Below are 17,575 nucleotides of genomic sequence, written 5' to 3' on the forward strand. Positions count from 1 at the left end.
ACCTGTTCAGGTGACTCTCCTCCTGCCTACCTGTTCAGGTGACTCTCCTCCTGCCTACCTGTTCAGCTGACTCTCTTCCTGCCTACCCATTCAGGTGACTCTAATCCTGCCTACCTGTTAAGGTGACTCTCCTCCTGCCAGGCAGCCTCAATGCCATCCTTGGCGTCAGCCTCGAAGTTATAGCGGCAGGTTTTGGCGAGCAGGTGTACTTCCTGTAGGAGGCCTCCGAAGGCCCCCCCGCAGTAGTAGAAGTCCCCCTCCCCATACGCCACGTAGGCTCTGGACTCGGGTCTCCGCTCGTAGGGGAAATTACTGCGGTCGTCTCTATAGTAACCTGCAGACAAACAAATGAACAGTCTGACGGTACTGAAGGAGAACACAGGTGCATCCTGGGAAATATAAAGTCTGTTAAATATAAGTCTGCAGTTCACTCCTTTACATTTTATTTTGCTGCAGGGGCTCAGACAAGAAGCAGTGACTTCAGAGGTTCTGCACACACATGGATTATCATGACGATCCTGAATCAAACATGATTCTCACCGGTAAAAATTCGCCGACATCAAATAAAACCTGATACTCATCCACTCTGAAACCTGTGATCTGTCTGTGGGGAGTCATTACTGTGGAGGCGATGGTTTCTGTCCGCCATGCATTTAACTCTTTCCCCGCCACTGACCTGGTATTCCAGCAAACTGTATAAGATAGGTGGTGCTGTTACACATCATGTGAAATACAACAGCACTGCAGCGTCTAAAAACAAAGAAAAAACAAAACAAAAAAAAAGATCCGCTGGAAACAGGAAGAAGATGTTGTTTACAGAAATGTAGCAGCTTGTGAACTGCACCAAAACGCCGGCACCAACAAAAAGTTCACGGTTGCACAAGCCGTGGAGACGTCGATGGACTCAGACTCCGATACTTCCTGTTTTGATCAACATTCTGAATCTGATTGGACGAAGAAACAAACCAGTTTGGTGGGATGGAAGAGGATCTCCATGACGACCACAGAGGAGACGGAGACAACAGAACACTGAACGTGACGTGTTCTGCTGCTGTGCCTTAAATCATTATTATTATTGTTATAATTACTGTCATTTCTACGATTCAAACTGACGTCAGGAAATTAGAAATAACAAAAATGTAAATGTGAAATTAATCTTTAATTGAAAATGACTCGTTTGGTTATATTTCTCAGCTTCTTGTCCAAAATGTTGTTTTTGTTATGAAAAGTCAAGAGTTGATTAAAAGAAATGGAATCGGTCTGTTCTTCAGTATAGACTGTTCATATATTCATAGAACAAATGATTCTGTGGGTCTGTAAAGATCAGTGATGATGATCAAAGTGCTGGAAACCTAAAAATAATAAATTGGTGGAGAAAGAGTTAACGAGGGCAGGGCTCGCTACGTTACGTTCAGTAAATGAAGCGCCGCAGACTGAAGCTAGCGACCTGACAAAACAACCGTCTGTAAACCATCATAGGTTTTTCTGTGTGTTTTGTGTTTGTGGAGTCAATTTAATACAGAATGATAATAATAATTATTATTCTAATTAATTAATTGGGTTATTAAAATAACAATAATAATAAAAGAGTAATTAATTGATTAATTGAGCTATCAATAATAATAACAGGTTAAATCAGAAATGTAAATATAAACTAGAACTGCAAGCAGTTATGAACAGGGTCCAAGCCTCCCCGTGCAACTCGGCCTCCACACCCCATGGAGCCCACGATAGTCGGCCCAAAGTACGACGGGCTCAGGGCGAGCGTCAGGACACAGGCCAATGTCTGAGCTGCAATATTCACTCTAATGGGAAGTGCATTGGAAGTCCAAAAGGCTGAACGCGTTTGTTGCGATAAGTCACACCCACTTTGACCAATCATTACCAAATGTTGGGGCTGGCCTCAGGACTGTCCCCACATCATGCTCACTAATTTTCGTACAAATCCGATCTACTTTCATGAAGCATGATATTTCTGGGTTTACAGCGTCCACTAGTGGCCAATTTGGGCCAAATTTGGCACCGAACCACTGAACGACCTCTGGAACATGTGTGTTAAGTGTCATATTGATATAATGTAGTCTGACAAAAATATGCAACAATATGTGTATTTTAGCTAGCAAAAAATTTTTGTCGTCAATAATTCGCACATTTTTTGACTGGGCAAAATTCTTTTGATAACTTTAGATCAGGTCCATCTTGAGAGTCGAGGTGCCACGTTTCATGCAGTTTGGACAAAATCTGTAGGAGGAGTTTGAAAAAGTGTGTGTGGCGGAAGTGGGCGGGGCCTAAGTCAGCAAATCCAGCTCTATTTAGGGAGTAAGGGTATATAAAATTTATGGATATGTGATTTAAAATGTGGAAGTAACAGGAAAAAATGCATTTGCATCTGTTATAACGCCACCTAGTGGAGTATCTGCATAATTTTTGGTATGCTAGGTCTGTGTCCTATTCTACATGTACTCTATAAATTTCACAACCCTCAGTACAATAGTTCAGCTGAAATAAATGTTTTCTGTTTATCTTGTTATAAGCCACATCCACTACGGCCAGTCATGACCACCTTCAATATATGGCCTCAGGAATGGCCGTACATCATACCCACCAAATTTCATAAAAATCGGTGTAACCGTTTAGGAGATATAAACTTCCCATTTTTATAGCGCCCCCTAGTGGCCAATGTTCACCAACTTCGGTTTACACCCTCACAGTCACATACTTACTAAGGATCTCAGGTTTGGGTCTGATAGCTTTTAATTTGACAAAGATACGGAACAGTTCGCGTTTTCATAGCTAGTTACAAAAATTTGCTCGTCAATAATTCGTAGATTTTTTGACCGGGCAAAATTCTTTTGATAACGATAACTTTAGATCAGGTCCATCTTGTGAGTGTAGGTGGAAAGTTTCATGCAGTTCGGACAAAATCTTTAGGAGGAGTTCGAAAAAGTAGATTTTGCAGTTTTTGCCATTTTTGGCGGGAAAAAAGTTAGACAGAAGTGGGCGGAGCCATGCACACGTGATGCAGCTCCATTCAGGGAATCCATGGATATAAGGCTTTTGAATGTGCGACTTGCAGTGTGGGAGTTACATGCCAAAACGTGTTGGCCTTGATTGTACAGGGTGACTACAGGTATGAGGAAGTTATATTTAAGACTTTTTAAGACCTTTTTAATACCACCTTAAAAAAAATTTAAGACCAAACTTGCAATGGAAATATGGACCAAAGTGAAAATACACTGAACAAAAATATAAACGCACCACTTTTGTTTTTGCTCTCATTTTTCATGAGCTGAACTCAAAGATCTTAAACATTTTCTATACACACAAAAGACCATTTCCTCACAAATATTGTTCACAAATCTGTCTAAATCTGTGTTAGTGAGCACTTCTCCTTTGCCGAGATAATCCATCCCACCTCACAGGTGTGGCATATCAAGATGCTGATTAGACAGCATGAATATTGCACAGGTGTGCCTTAGGCTGGCCACAATAAAAGGCCACTCTGAAATGTTCAGTTTTATCATACAGCACAATGCCACAGATGTCGCAAGTTTTGAGGGAGCGTGCAATTGGCATGTTGATTGCAGGAATGTCCACTAGAGCTGTTGCCTGTGAATTGAATGTTCATTTCTCTACCATAAGCCATCTCCAAAGGCGTTTCAGACAGTTTGGCAGTACATCCAACCGGCCTCACAACCACAGACCATGTGTAACCACACCAGCCCAGGACCTCCACATCCAGCATGTTCACCTCCAAGATCGTCTGAGACCAGCCACCCGGACAGCTGCTGCAACAATCGGTTTGCATAACCAAAGAATTTCTGCACAAACTGTCAGAAACCGTCTCAGGGAAGCTCATCTGCATGCTCGTCGTCCTCATCGGGGTCTCGACCTGACTGCAGTTCGTTGTCGTAACCAACTTGAGTGGGCAAATGCTCACATTCGATGGTGTCTGACACGTTGGAGAGGTGTTCTCTTCATGGATGAATCCCAGTTTTCACTGTTCAGGGCAGATGGCAGACAGCATGTGAGGTGTCGTGTGGGGGGGCGGTTTGCTGATGTCAACGCTGTGGATCGAGTGGCCCATGGTGGCGGTGGGGTTATGGTATGGGCAGGCGTATGTTATGGACAGCGAACACAGGTGCATTTTATTGATGGCATTTTGAATGCACAGAGATACCGTGACGAGATCCTGAGGCCCATTGTTGTGCCATCATCCACGACCATCACCTCATGTTGCAGCATGATAATGCACGGCCCCATGTTGCAAGGATCTGTACACAATTCCTGGAAGCTGGAAACATCCCAGTTCTTGCATGGCCAGCATACTCACCGGACATGTCACCCATTGAGCATGTTTAGGATGCTCTGGATCGGCATGTACGACAGCGTGTTCCAGTTCCTGCCAATATCCAGCAACTTGGCGCAGCCATTGAAGAGGAGTGGACCAACATTCCACAGGCCACAATCAACAACCTGATCAACTCTATGCGAAGGAGATGCGTTGCACTGCGTGAGGCAAATGGTGGTCACACCAGATACTGACTGGTTTTCTGACCCCCCCCCCCCCAATAAAGCAAAACTGCACATTTCAGAGTGGCCTTTTATTGTGGCCAGCCTAAGGCACACCTGTGCAATATTCATGCTGTCTAATCAGCATCTTGATGTGCCACACCTGTGAGGTGGGATGGATTATCTCGGCAAAGGAGAAGTGCTCACTAACACAGATTTAGACAGATTTGTGAACAATATTTGAGGGAAATGGTCTTTAGTGTGGATAGAAAATGTTTTAGATCTTTGAGTTCAGTTCATGAAAAATGGGAGCAAAAACAAAAGTGGTGCGTTTATATTTTTGTTCAGTGTATATTCTTTTACAATTAAAGGCATTGATGTCAGTTAAAAATGTACAATTAGGAAAAATGAAAATAATCAGTTGTTCAACAACATCCTTCAAATGTTTTTATTAATGTGGAAAGAGAACAGTTATTTAAACTGAGCCAGTAGGTGAAGTTTGTGAATTACCTCACCTGAAGTAAACAAATGCAAATTAAGACAGAAGGGGATATAGTACATTGTTTATTTTTGTATCTCTACTGTAAAACAAAGACATGAAAAAGATACAAAAAAAGAACACATGTCCAAATAAGTTAGAGCTATAACGATTACGCCACCCACTATTTTAATTAAGGAAAATTTCGCTAATTCCAGCTAAATGTGACTATTTTCTGGTTTCTGTACCTCTCTATGAGACTTAACTGACTGTATTTGGATTGTGTTAAGGACGTCACCTTGGGCTTGTGGGACACTGTTCGGACATTTTTCATCATTTTCTGACCTCTTTCAGACCAACAGTTTAATCAGACACTATCTTCTTTAAAATTTCGACATCCATAGATGAGGGGATATTGGTGGCTCGTTCACTTTCTTTTGTCTTTTCTTTAAACAAGAGTCTCATAAAATGCCAGTGGCAACAGAACTAAATAAGAAGTAAGATAACAATCTGGATAACAACTAAAAGCTCATATTAAAGTGCCCTGTTACCTTGGAAACGTTTACTGCACCTGCATGTCTCTGTCGGCTTGTGAATTACGTCAGCAATGAAAGAAGCACCGGCTGTGTCTGTCTACCGCAATATCATAAATAATAACAATATGAAACACTAAAAAAAAAAAAAAAAAAAAAAAAAGATCAGAGTCGGTGCTTGCCTGAGCATGTTTGGGCAGATTTTGCTGGCCCGCCGGTTATTTTTTTAACCGTTTTTGTCAGACCCTGTCAGGTGATGAATTATCATTAGCCTACATTAGCCTAATGTGCGTCCCACACCTGCCTATATAATACAGTTATATATATACTATGATACGCTGATCTAAGTTATACAAGAGTTAATAAACAGACTGATAACTCACCTTGAAATGTTGAAGCAGGTCCTGAGCAGTGGCGTGGCCCATGAACTGTGACCCATAGTATCTTGACCGAACGTGGTCATTTCGCCAATAACGCACATGCAGGTCCAACTGTTTGCTTTTTGTTGTTTGGTTCAGTGTCTCACAAACATGATCACAAATGGGCCCGTGTTGACTTCGGCTATGAGTTGTTTTTTTAATATGCGGGGCCAATCCAAATTTGGCCACGTACCTCGTTTTGTCTCGTCCACATGTAAATGTCTGTACAAGCACAGAGTCTGGAAACATGGCCTTGAACACGTCTTCTATTCCCTCATTTGATCTGTACGAATGATGGCTAGTCACCGTCCTCAGCACCCAGATCACTTCTGCTCTAAGTGTTGGCGTAGAGCCACAAGCTGTGCGAATGTCAGATGATAACGATGTTGGCTGTGGATTTCCCACCGTAACATCCTTGGTCGTAACATCCTTGCTGGCTGTGGGTAGAGTGGAGCAGAAACGGGCAATCGGAGTCTGCTGGCGGGCTCTGGTATAGTCCTTGTGCTTCCCGCTCTGCAAATGCGAATCCACCGCTTTGATTCCCATTGTCCCAAGTTTGAAATTCCTTCGGCACATAATGCAGTTGGCTTCATAAACATTTCCATGAACGGGCCTTAACCACGACGAGTAGTCTGTGTTTTCAAGCCACTTGTCATTAAATCGGCATTTTCCCATTTCGTGCAACCAAGAAGGCCACGTTAGCTAGCAAAGATGCAGCACACTCTTCTTCTTCTGCGGGTCTGCAGCAGACTCATTGCGTCACGTGATCTAAACGACGGGGCGAGATTTCGATCATTCCGTGCTTACCAGAAATTTTCGCGAGCACATTTAAGACCTGTCTGATCTGAATTTAAGACAATTTAATACTTTTTAAGGCCTTAAATTTGAAAAAATTTATTTAAGACTTTTTAAGACTTTTTAAGGACCCACGGTCACCCTGTTGTAGTGCCCCCTGCAGGTGTACGTATGTCCATTTTTGCGTCTGAGGTCCCTGCAGGGATCTGGACCAACCCTCCAAATTGCACCACCCTCCCTTGCACGGTGTAGCCTGCAGCAATAGTTTTACTTACAGAAAAATAATAATAAGATGTTTAAAGGAGCAGTAAGCGAAATTCATCATTTCTAAATTGAAGGAATTAAAAAACTGCTATGTGAAGAACTAGAGGTGTAATTTCATCTGGAGTATAGCATGACCTCACACACCCTCCCTCTGTGTTGATCTCCAGCCCATTGTTTACAAGCCGGTCCGGCTGCGTGTTCATTTACGTTCATGTGTTTAGCTATTCCCCTGCCTACTTCAATGATGATGGTCCCTGTAATGAATGTAATATATTTGCTGAGATGGAGGCGAGGCTCAGTGACTAGAAGAGCTGGTAGAAGTGCTCCATAGCTGTTACTCCAGTAGCCGTAGTAGCTCTAGTGCTAACTGTGGGAGCTAACGCTAACGTCCCTACTCTGCGTGAGCCGGAGCCATGAGCAGAAGAGTAGGGATGTTAGCGTGGCAGCCAACTAGTGCTAACGTTAACAGGAAAGCAGGGAAATAGCTAAACACAGCAGAGACTGAGAGTGAGTGAAAGACATCACTAACTGCTAAACTAAACCAAACTAAGTTGGCTGTTCAGGTTTTATTTCCTCGCCCCTGTGGCGAGTGAATCTGCCTGTAGTGAAACTGGGGCTAACTGGTGCTTCCTCCTCAGGCTCCACTTCACTCAGCTGCCAGCACAGCCAGTTAGCCTCCGCTAGTCTCTGAGCTAGCCCCGGCTCTCCGTTTGGATCCAACCGGAGCACCGAGCCCTGGTTTGCTATTCAGGTTAAAGTGGGAAGAAGCAGCGGGTTTATCGGGCAGCTGAGTGAAGTGGAGCCTGCGGAGGAAACACCGGGACCGTCTGGATGTAATAGTCCGTGGAGATGCTGCGGTGCTCGGCTGCACAGACGAGGTGAGTGGGGTGGGGGGTGGAGAGCAGAGGTAGAGGGAGGAGTGGCTCATGACACACTTTGTTTTGGTCTACAGGCAGTGCACAACAGCGAACCTGGCGGTGAAATGATTTCGCTTTTTGCCCTTTTAATAATAACAATAAAAATCTGAACATGAACAATAGGTTTCTCAGCACCGCGGGACCTGGGACACAGTCTGCTTGCATACGCATGTCCCAGGCCCTGCGGGCTTGGACCCCTAATAACTTATTAGAAATAATCAGGGGTTAACTCAGGGTGGGGTTACACAGGGACATGCCCACTGACCTGGATGGATCACAGCCACCAGCCCGCCCAGCGACTCGGTCCCCCAGCGGCCGTGGAACTTGGAGTCCACATCCAGACAGAAGATGTAGTCGCTATGCTTACGAAGCTCCTCCTCTATGAGCGTCTGGATGAGCTCCATCCTGCGAGCAGAGATCTCCTGCCAACGCTTAGAGCTGGGCACCGAACGCACTGTCAGCTGCAGGAGGAGGGGGAGGAGTCAGAGAAAAAGCTGCAGACAAACCACACCTCCACCAGGTTGGTTTCTTTTCACTTGTGTCATCTCTTACCTGTCTGCCGGCGGCCATTTTGACTTGGGGCACCTCAGTGGGCCGGTCAGTGAATACGTAGATGTGTACCCTGAAACCAACAAAGAAGTGCTGCTCCGCCGTCTCCAGGAAGTTCTTCAGGAACATGATGTACCTGTCCAGAACGTCACAGGGGTCAGTTCACGTCAAAGCATGAAACGCTGCATTCAGGGCGGCATGGAAACCACAGTGTTGTGAAGTCAGGCTTACTTTCCGACAGCGAACACGGTGGCAGCAACGCTGATGTTCTTTGGTTTGTAAATGCTGTCGAGTAGAACCGGACTGAAGGTTCCCTCCCACACAACAGGAGCCAACCAAGGCGTCACCGTCACCACGTCGCTACGGCTACAGTGAAGAATGACATCATCACAGCAGCCACAGTGACAGTCTGTAGTTCTTATTAACACATGACCTCAGATCAGATCCTCAACACATCAGACCAATCAAATCACAGCCCAGAGAGTCTGTTTACGTTTCCTCAGGCTAAGGTCAGCAGACAGTCGAATGTCAGCTGGAGGAAACGTCCGAATGTTGAATCAGAATTTACATGAAGTCACGCAAACAAACAAACAAACAAACAAACAAAGAGCAGTGAATGATACTCACCCCTGCACAATGCTAGGCTGCTTGTACTTTAGACTGAAACACAAACAGTTTCCTCATCAGAAATACAGCTAACATCTGTTAGCCCTGTTAGCACTGTTGGCCCTGTTGGGACTGATAGTTCTGTTAACACTATTAGCTCTGTTAGCCCTGTTAGCACTGTTGGCCCTGTTGGGACTGATAGTTCTGTTAGCACTATTAGCTCTGTTAGCCCTATTAGCATTGTTGGTACTGATAGTTCTATTAGCCCTGTTAGCACTGTTAGCCCTGTTGGTACTGATAGTTCTATTAGCCCTGTTAGCACTGTTAGCCCTGTTGGTACTGATAATTCTGTTAGCACTATTAGCTCTGTTAGCCCTGTTGGTACTGATAGTTCTGTTAGCACTCGTAGCCCTATTGGCTCTGTCAGCACTGTAAGCACTGTTAGCACTGTTAGCCCTGTTGGTACTGATAGTTCTGGTAGCACTGTTAACCCTGTTGGTACTGATCGTTCTGGTAGCACTGTTAGCCCTGTGAGCTCTGTTAGCTCTTTTAGCCCTGTTAGCTCTGTTAGCCCTAATAGAACTGTTGGTACTGATAGTTCTGTTAGCTCTGTTAGCACTGGTAGCCATCTTGGCTCTGTCAGCACTGTTAGCCCTGTTGGTAGTGATAGTTCTGGTAGCACTGTTAGCCCTATTAGCATTGTTGGTACTGATAGTTCCATTAGCACTGTGAGCTCTGTTAGTCCTAATAGCTATGTTAGCATTGTTAGCTCCATTAGCCCTGTTAGCTCCGTTAGCTCTATTAGCACTGTTAGCCCTGTTTGCTCTATTAGTCATGTTAGCTCTGTTAGCTCTATTTGATCTCTACAGCTCAAACAGTGTTCGTCTGCTGAGGTTCATGCTGACATGTATTAGTACTGATGAAGATGAAGGCACTCACTGTTCAGGAGCCACCAGGTGGATCTCGTAACTCACAGGGATGACATCAGCAGGTCTTCACAACACACACAAACACACACACACACATTAGTCATATATTCTGTGACATTAACAACAGGGAGTTCCTGTCTGTGTTTTTTTATCTCACAGTGTGAAAGTTTATAAGTTAATAAATCATTAACTGAGTCATAAAACACGTCTCAAACAGGTGGTAAATGTGTAAACAAACTGCTTCGACAAAGCTTCACACAGTCTGATACAACGTGAACTGCACACAGAGACACAGTTGGGTCGGTTCTGTCCTCACTGACCTTAGATCAGGACGGTTCTGATCAGTGACCTCTGACCTGTGTGTCTGTGGTTTACTTTACAGATATTTGATATTTCAGCAGATGAACTTTCCGTCTCTTTAAATCTTGTCTGATCACTTTATGTTTAGTTAATCGAACGTGTTCCTGTGGGTGGAGCTTCCTGTTGTGTTCCACATGTACAATGATCGCGACAGATCTGGGATCAGATAAAGACAGAGTATCAGCCTGAACAGGCGAGCAGGTGAACAGGGCTCTGTGTGAGCAGGGTGGAGCTGATAAGCCTATCAGTCCACACCCAGGGAGAATGCCACAAGGAACAAGATTCCCTGGAGACAATTCTGAGTGCTGAGCTGTCGAAGGTTAATTCATGGCTCATTGATATCATGTTGTCTTTGCACCTAGGCAAGACCGAGGCTATTCTTTTTGGCTCCTAACACAGGATGAGTAAGTCCTCGGACGTCAAGGTCACACTAAATGGTGAGACGGTATCTGCTACCTCATCTGTCAAGTACCTCGGCTGTATTCTTGAAAGCCGTTTGGATGGTAACATTATGGCTTACAAAGTTCTTGGCAAGGTCTCTGGCCTCACTAAATTTTTAGCAAGAACCTCCAGATTGCTTGACAGGGAGTCAATGTTAGTTTTAGCTAACTCTTTAATTTTAAGTCATTTTGATTTTGCCAGTACCTCTTGGTTTGAGAGTTTAACTAAACTTCTCAAAGGTGATTTTAGGTCTGGGCCCCTGGTCACACATAGGTAGGAGCCATTTTAAAGAACTCAACTGGCTTCCAGTTGAAGCGAGAGTCACTTTATCTAGGCTGTGTATGGTACATAAGATCATTTATGGTGCTGTCCCTGCTTTTTTCTTACATTGGGGCTTTTCAATGGAACGGCTTGGATTTGGTTATTAAATTAGCCTCCAATTTAAGTTGGTTCAAATTTCTTACAAAAGCCTGGCTTTTGGAAAAGGTTCCTATGTGAAAATTGCCTCAGCTCTTGAAGACGTATCTGTCTCAATATGATTGTTCCCTTCGTTTCTTTATTGTGACCATGGTTGTGTACGTTTTTGTATGGTTTTATTGATGGAGCTTTAACCGCCGCACATGTGGGTTGCCACCTTGTATGTATGAGGACCACAATGGAAACAAGTCCTGGACTTTATTGTGTTTTTATCCTCGATTGTGTCAGCCAACGTGCATGGGTAATATGTACTCTTGTGTTTTATGCCATCTAATAAAACTAAACTAAACTAAAGTTGCTATCATGTAAGATGTGTAAACATGTCTGCTACTGACGGGGTTAAAGAATGTCTGTCGCTCAAACAGTTTGGTTCTGTTCGCAGCGTCACACTTCCTGTGGCTCTGACACGTCTGTCACATGGTTCTGATGTTTGGTTTAAAGTTGTGTTTGTGCTGTTGTGTTGATGTGAAACAGCATTCATCCTCAAACGCAACACGAACTCCACTGAATACAAAACTCAGAGTTACTGACCCCGCCTCCTGTCTGATGTCATCCGGCTCAAAGGATATGACGGCTCTGCAACACGCACACACACACACACACACAAACACACACACTTAACTTTATTGTGTTATTAATAATGTTAATAACTTGTGTATCAGTGTGTGTGTACCTGGGGTAAGGGGACAGGTAAACGTAGCAGTACAACACTCTGTGGGTTCAAACACAATCAATCATTAATAATCAGAAAGAACTGATCAGATCATATTGACACAGTTACTGAATAAGCATCGGCTGCAGGTTGTTTTCAGCTCTGTGATTGGCTGTCTGTCAGTGAAATGCACCGTGGGAGTTGAAGTGTTTAACCTGCTGGTTTCACCTCTGTGAGGGTGGAAATACATTTATGCTGTTTGATAAATTATCAGTTTGTCAGTTGTTTATATGACGAATACTTCATGTCTGTAATAACATCAGGACAGTCCAGTGTCGGTGGTTAGTTCACATGTCTGTAATAACATCAGGACAGTCCAGTGTCTGTGGTTAGTTCACATGTCTGTAATAACATCAGGACAGTCCAGTGTCTGTGGTTAGTTCACATGTCTGTAATAACATCAGGACAGCCCAGTGTCTGTGGTTAGTTCACACATCTGTAATAACATCAGGACAGCCCAGTGTCGGTGGTTAGTTCACATGTCTGTAATAACATCAGGACAGTCCAGTGTCTGTGGTTAGTTCACACATCTGTAATAACATCAGGACAGTCCAGTGTCTGTGGTTAGTTCACATGTCTGTAATAACATCAGGACAGCCCAGTGTCTGTGGTTAGTTCACACATCTGTAATAACATCAGGACAGTCCAGTGTCTGTGGTTAGTTCACACATCTGTAATAACATCAGGACAGTCCAGTGTCTGTGGTTAGTTCACACATCTGTAATAACATCAGGACAGCCCAGTGTCTGTGGTTAGTTCACACATCTGTAATAACATCAGGACAGTCCAGTGTCTGTGGTTAGTTCACATGTCTGTAATAACATCAGGACAGTCCAGTGTCTGTGGTTAGTTCACATGTCTGTAATAACATCAGGACAGTCCAGTGTCTGTGGTTAGTTCACATGTCTGTAATAACATCAGGACAGCCCAGTGTCTGTGGTTAGTTCACATGTCTGTAATAACATCAGGACAGTCCAGTGTCTGTGGTTAGTTCACATGTCTGTAATAACATCAGGACAGTCCAGTGTCTGTGGTTAGTTCACATGTCTGTAATAACATCAGGACAGTCCAGTGTCTGTGGTTAGTTCACATGTCTGTAATAACATCAGGACAGCCCAGTGTCTGTGGTTAGTTCACACGTCTGTAATAACATCAGGACAGCCCAGTGTCTGTGGTTAGTTCACATGTCTGTAATAACATCAGGACAGTCCAGTGTCTGTGGTTAGTTCACATGTCTGTAATAACATCAGGACAGTCCAGTGTCTGTGGTTAGTTCACACGTCTGTAATAACATCAGGACAGCCCAGTGTCTGTGGTTAGTTCACATGTCTGTAATAACATCACGACAGTCCAGTGTCTGTGGTTAGTTCACATGTCTGTAATAACATCAGGACAGCCCAGTGTCTGTGGTTAGTTCACATGTCTGTAATAACATCAGGACAGTCCAGTGTCTGTGGTTAGTTCACATGTCTGTAATAACATCAGGACAGTCCAGTGTCTGTGGTTAGTTCAAATGTCTGTAATAACATCAGGACAGTCCAGTGTCTGTGGTTAGTTCAAATGTCTGTAATAACATCACGACAGTCCAGTGTCTGTGGTTAGTTCACATGTCTGTAATAACATCAGGACAGTCCAGTGTCTGTGGTTAGTTCAAATGTCTGTAATAACATCAGGACAGTCCAGTGTCTGTGGTTAGTTCAAATGTCTGTAATAACATCAGGACAGTCCAGTGTCTGTGGTTAGTTCACATGTCTGTAATAACATCAGGACAGTCCAGTGTCTGTGGTTAGTTCACACGTCTGTAATAACATCACGACAGTCCAGTGTCTGTGGTTAGTTCACACGTCTGTAATAACATCATGACAGTCCAGTGTCTGTGGTTAGTTCACATGTCTGTAATAACATCAGGACAGTCCAGTGTCTGTGGTTAGTTCAAATGTCTGTAATAACATCAGGACAGTCCAGTGTCTGTGGTTAGTTCACACGTCTGAAATAACATCAGGACAGTCCAGTGTCTGTGGTTAGTTCAAATGTCTGTAATAACATCAGGACAGTCCAGTGTCTGTGGTTAGTTCAAATGTCTGTAATAACATCAGGACAGTCCAGTGTCTGTGGTTAGTTCAAATGTCTGTAATAACATCAGGACAGTCCAGTGTCTGTGGTTAGTTCAAATGTCTGTAAATAACATCAGGACAGTCCAGTGTCTGTGGTTAGTTCAAATGTCTGTAATAACATCAGGACAGTCCAGTGTCTGTGGTTAGTTCACATGTCTGTAATAACATCAGGACAGCCCAGTGTCTGTGGTTAGTTCACATGTCTGTAATAACATCAGGACAGTCCAGTGTCTGTGGTTAGTTCAAATGTCTGTAATAACATCAGGACAGTCCAGTGTCTGTGGTTAGTTCACACGTCTGAAATAACATCAGGACAGTCCAGTGTCTGTGGTTAGTTCAAATGTCTGTAATAACATCAGGACAGTCCAGTGTCTGTGGTTAGTTCACATGTCTGTAATAACATCAGGACAGTCCAGTCTGTGGTTAGTTCACACGTCTGTAATAACATCAGGACAGTCCAGTGTCTGTGGTTAGTTCAAATGTCTGTAATAACATCAGGACAGTCCAGTGTCTGTGGTTAGTTCAAATGTCTGTAATAACATCAGGACAGTCCAGTGTCTGTGGTTAGTTCACATGTCTGTAATAACATCAGGACAGTCCAGTGTCTGTGGTTAGTTCACATGTCTGTAATAACATCAGGACAGTCCAGTGTCTGTGGTTAGTTCAAATGTCTGTAATAACATCAGGACAGTCCAGTGTCTGTGGTTAGTTCACACGTCTGTAATAACATCAGGACAGTCCAGTGTCTGTGGTTAGTTCACATGTCTGTAATTACAGTCCAGTAAACTACAGTAAGTTCTGATAAGACAGGATAAACTCATTGTATCTGTGGTACTTGAACTCACCCCAGCAGCAGAGCTGACAGTAAAATCACAGTCGCAGCTTTACTGTTCATCAAATTCATCATTTCAGACTCGAACCAGGAAGATCCTGATCCAGTTGGTAACAGTCCTTAATACAGACCAGGTCCACTGAGTCCAGGTCCGGCAGGTCTAAACAGATGGCTCCTGTGTGTCTGTACAAAGTAGTTAGTCTCTGTAAGTTCTGGTCCTGGTGTGTCCTGCTGTGTCCTGCAGGTTCAGACAGATGCAGACTCTGTCTCACTGTGGAGGACAGGTCATGTGTTTCAGTACCCAGCAGCTGCGTCTGTCCACAGGCAGAGAGACAGATAAGAGTCCATGAGTGTCCTCTGGGCTTTAGTACGGAGTCCTGTGAGGGTCAAACGGAACAGACACTGAAGTTATGACTACATGTCTATAAACTCAACATGAGGCTGTCCTGTGGACAGACATGTGTCCTCATGTGTCCTCAGGTGTTCACGGTGTAGACATCATGAGGACACAGAGGAGACTGGAACCTAAGGTTCGGCTGAACCGACTCTTTAACGTCACTGAAGGCTGCAGCTCACCTCTACCTGAGACACGGTCCAGGTGTGTGTCGTCACACCGCCGTCAGTACGTTACTGGTGTCATGTCGAGGATCAATAACCAGTTATTGGAAGTGACTGATGGCGTCTGACCGCCACACCGAGGGCATTTCCGCGTTGACGCGCGAGTCCCGAACAAACCGTGACTGTCAATCAACACACCGAACACCGCGAGACAACCGGAAACGGACCCACAGACGGTGAGACGGAACCGACAGACACAAACAGACAGAGACCGAGCACAGATCAAACTTCAAACTCACCGTGTCCGCGTGCCACTCCCAGCGCGCGCTCACTCTCTGAGATAGCTACAAACAGGAAGTGTTGCCTCCTGTCTGTGCGCTCTCTGCAGCCCCCCTCGCGCGCCCGCCTGAGGCTCCTCCCCCCCGCCCCTCAGCCCAGGTAACTGTGTGACGTCATCAGGTGATTTACTGCAGATAACAACAAACAAACACAAAAACAAAACAAACAGTAACGGAGTAACAGACTGAGCCTGACAGACAAACCCAGGGCAGCATGCGCCGCAGCTGATCCATGAAGGAGCTCATCAATACATCAGCTCAGATCATACAGGACATGACGTCATCAATAATGATTGATTATCTGACAGACTTCAGTGAGTCCACCTGACCTGAGGTTATCAGAGTACACAGAATTCCAATGAGTACTTTTACTCGAGTACTGACGCTTGACAGGGGATTATGTGTACTGTCAATACTTTTCTTTTATTAACCACAGTTACTGTAGTCAGGCTTTAATGCAGGACTGAAACTTGTAATGGAGTATTCTGACAGCACAGTAGCAGTACTCAGTTACTGCAGTAACAGGTCAGAGTACAGATTACTTCTATCAGTGAGGAGTACATGAACATGTGTCTGAGATCAGCTGCTATTTGTCTCCACCTGCTGGTTGGTTGAAGTCACTGCATTCAGACCGCCTCCCTCTGACCTCACATCAGTTTCATGACCTACCTCTGGCTGATCTGCTGGCTGTGACGTCATCAGGCCATCTGAAGCCCCGCCCCCACAGACAGGAAACTCTCTCCTCAAATCACCTGAGAGACTGATGTCATTGCTGTGACTGGTACTGTCACTGGAGGGTTTCCAGGTTCCAGGGTCCTTGAGGATGTTCCAAGGGACTTTAACAGAACCTTGAGAAGGCATTAAAGTTTCTTTGTGGTGCAAATTGTCCTTGGAAAGTATTCCAGGGTTTTTGAAGAATTTCCAGAATTGAATATGTCACAGATATCTTTGAGAAGAATCCAGGGGTCCTTGAATATGTTCCAGGAGTTGTTGGGAAGGTGTTGAGGGGGTCCTTGAATATAATAATTAATAATATAATAATTACTAAGAATGAATAAAAGGAGAGTCAAAGCTCTATTGAGCCTTGTATTCCTTTAGCCCTTAGCAGTAATGATTTTATGAGCTTTTTTAATGACAAAATTCTAACTATTAGAGGCAAAATTCATGACCTCCTGTCCTCAGATAGTACCTATCTAACCTCAAACACAGTTGTAAGACCTAATATATATTTAGATTGCTTCTCCCCAATTTCTCTTCAAGAATTGACTGCAGTGATTTCTTCATCCAAATCATCAACGTGTCTCTTAGACCCCATCCCAACTAGGCTACTTAAGGAGGTCTTTCCTTTAGTTAACACTCATATATTAGATATGATCAATATATCCTTATTAACAGGCTATGTACCACAGTCTTTTAAGGTAGCTGTAATTAAACCTCTACTAAAAAAGCCCACCCTGGATCCAGAGGTGTTAGCCAACTATAGACCAATATCTAATCTTCCCTTTATGTCAAAGATCCTTGAGAAAGTAGTCGCAGACCAGCTGTGTGATTTTCTCCAGGATAATAATCTATTTGAGGAATTTCAGTCAGGATTTAGAGTGCATCATAGCACTGAGACAGCTCTAGTTAAAATTACAAATGACCTTCTGATTGCTTCAGACAAAGGACTCGTCTCTGTACTTGTTTTATTAGATCTTAGTGCGTTTGACACAATTGACCATCAAATTCTACTGCAGAGACT

At 44.0% G+C, this 17,575-nt stretch overlaps 1 protein-coding gene across 2 annotated transcripts in view; it reads right to left on the bottom strand.

The window, feature by feature from the left end:
- LOC125879223 (globoside alpha-1,3-N-acetylgalactosaminyltransferase 1-like) overlaps window positions 1-15,900 on the bottom strand; it is a 17,745-nt gene extending 1,845 nt beyond the window's left edge. The window contains exons 1-10 of one of the 2 annotated variants that reach the window (XM_049560957.1): window positions 15,796-15,900; window positions 14,952-15,315; window positions 11,954-11,992; window positions 11,812-11,856; window positions 10,013-10,066; window positions 9,095-9,127; window positions 8,699-8,833; window positions 8,471-8,603; window positions 8,184-8,379; window positions 115-334 (exon numbers count right to left, since the gene is read on the bottom strand). In XM_049560957.1, the coding sequence (XP_049416914.1) occupies window positions 115-334; window positions 8,184-8,379; window positions 8,471-8,603; window positions 8,699-8,833; window positions 9,095-9,127; window positions 10,013-10,066; window positions 11,812-11,856; window positions 11,954-11,992; window positions 14,952-15,013 (917 nt within the window). In that variant the 5' untranslated portion in view covers window positions 15,014-15,315; window positions 15,796-15,900. Of the gene's footprint in view, window positions 1-114; window positions 335-8,183; window positions 8,380-8,470; window positions 8,604-8,698; window positions 8,834-9,094; window positions 9,128-10,012; window positions 10,067-11,811; window positions 11,857-11,953; window positions 11,993-14,951; window positions 15,316-15,795 lie in introns of those variants that run through there. The other variant, XM_049560958.1, reaches the window with a different exon arrangement.
- Between the last annotated feature and the right edge of the window lie 1,675 nt (window positions 15,901-17,575).

This window comes from Epinephelus fuscoguttatus, linkage group LG19 (assembly GCF_011397635.1).
Source record: "Epinephelus fuscoguttatus linkage group LG19, E.fuscoguttatus.final_Chr_v1".
Taxonomy (NCBI): domain Eukaryota; kingdom Metazoa; phylum Chordata; class Actinopteri; order Perciformes; family Serranidae; genus Epinephelus; species Epinephelus fuscoguttatus.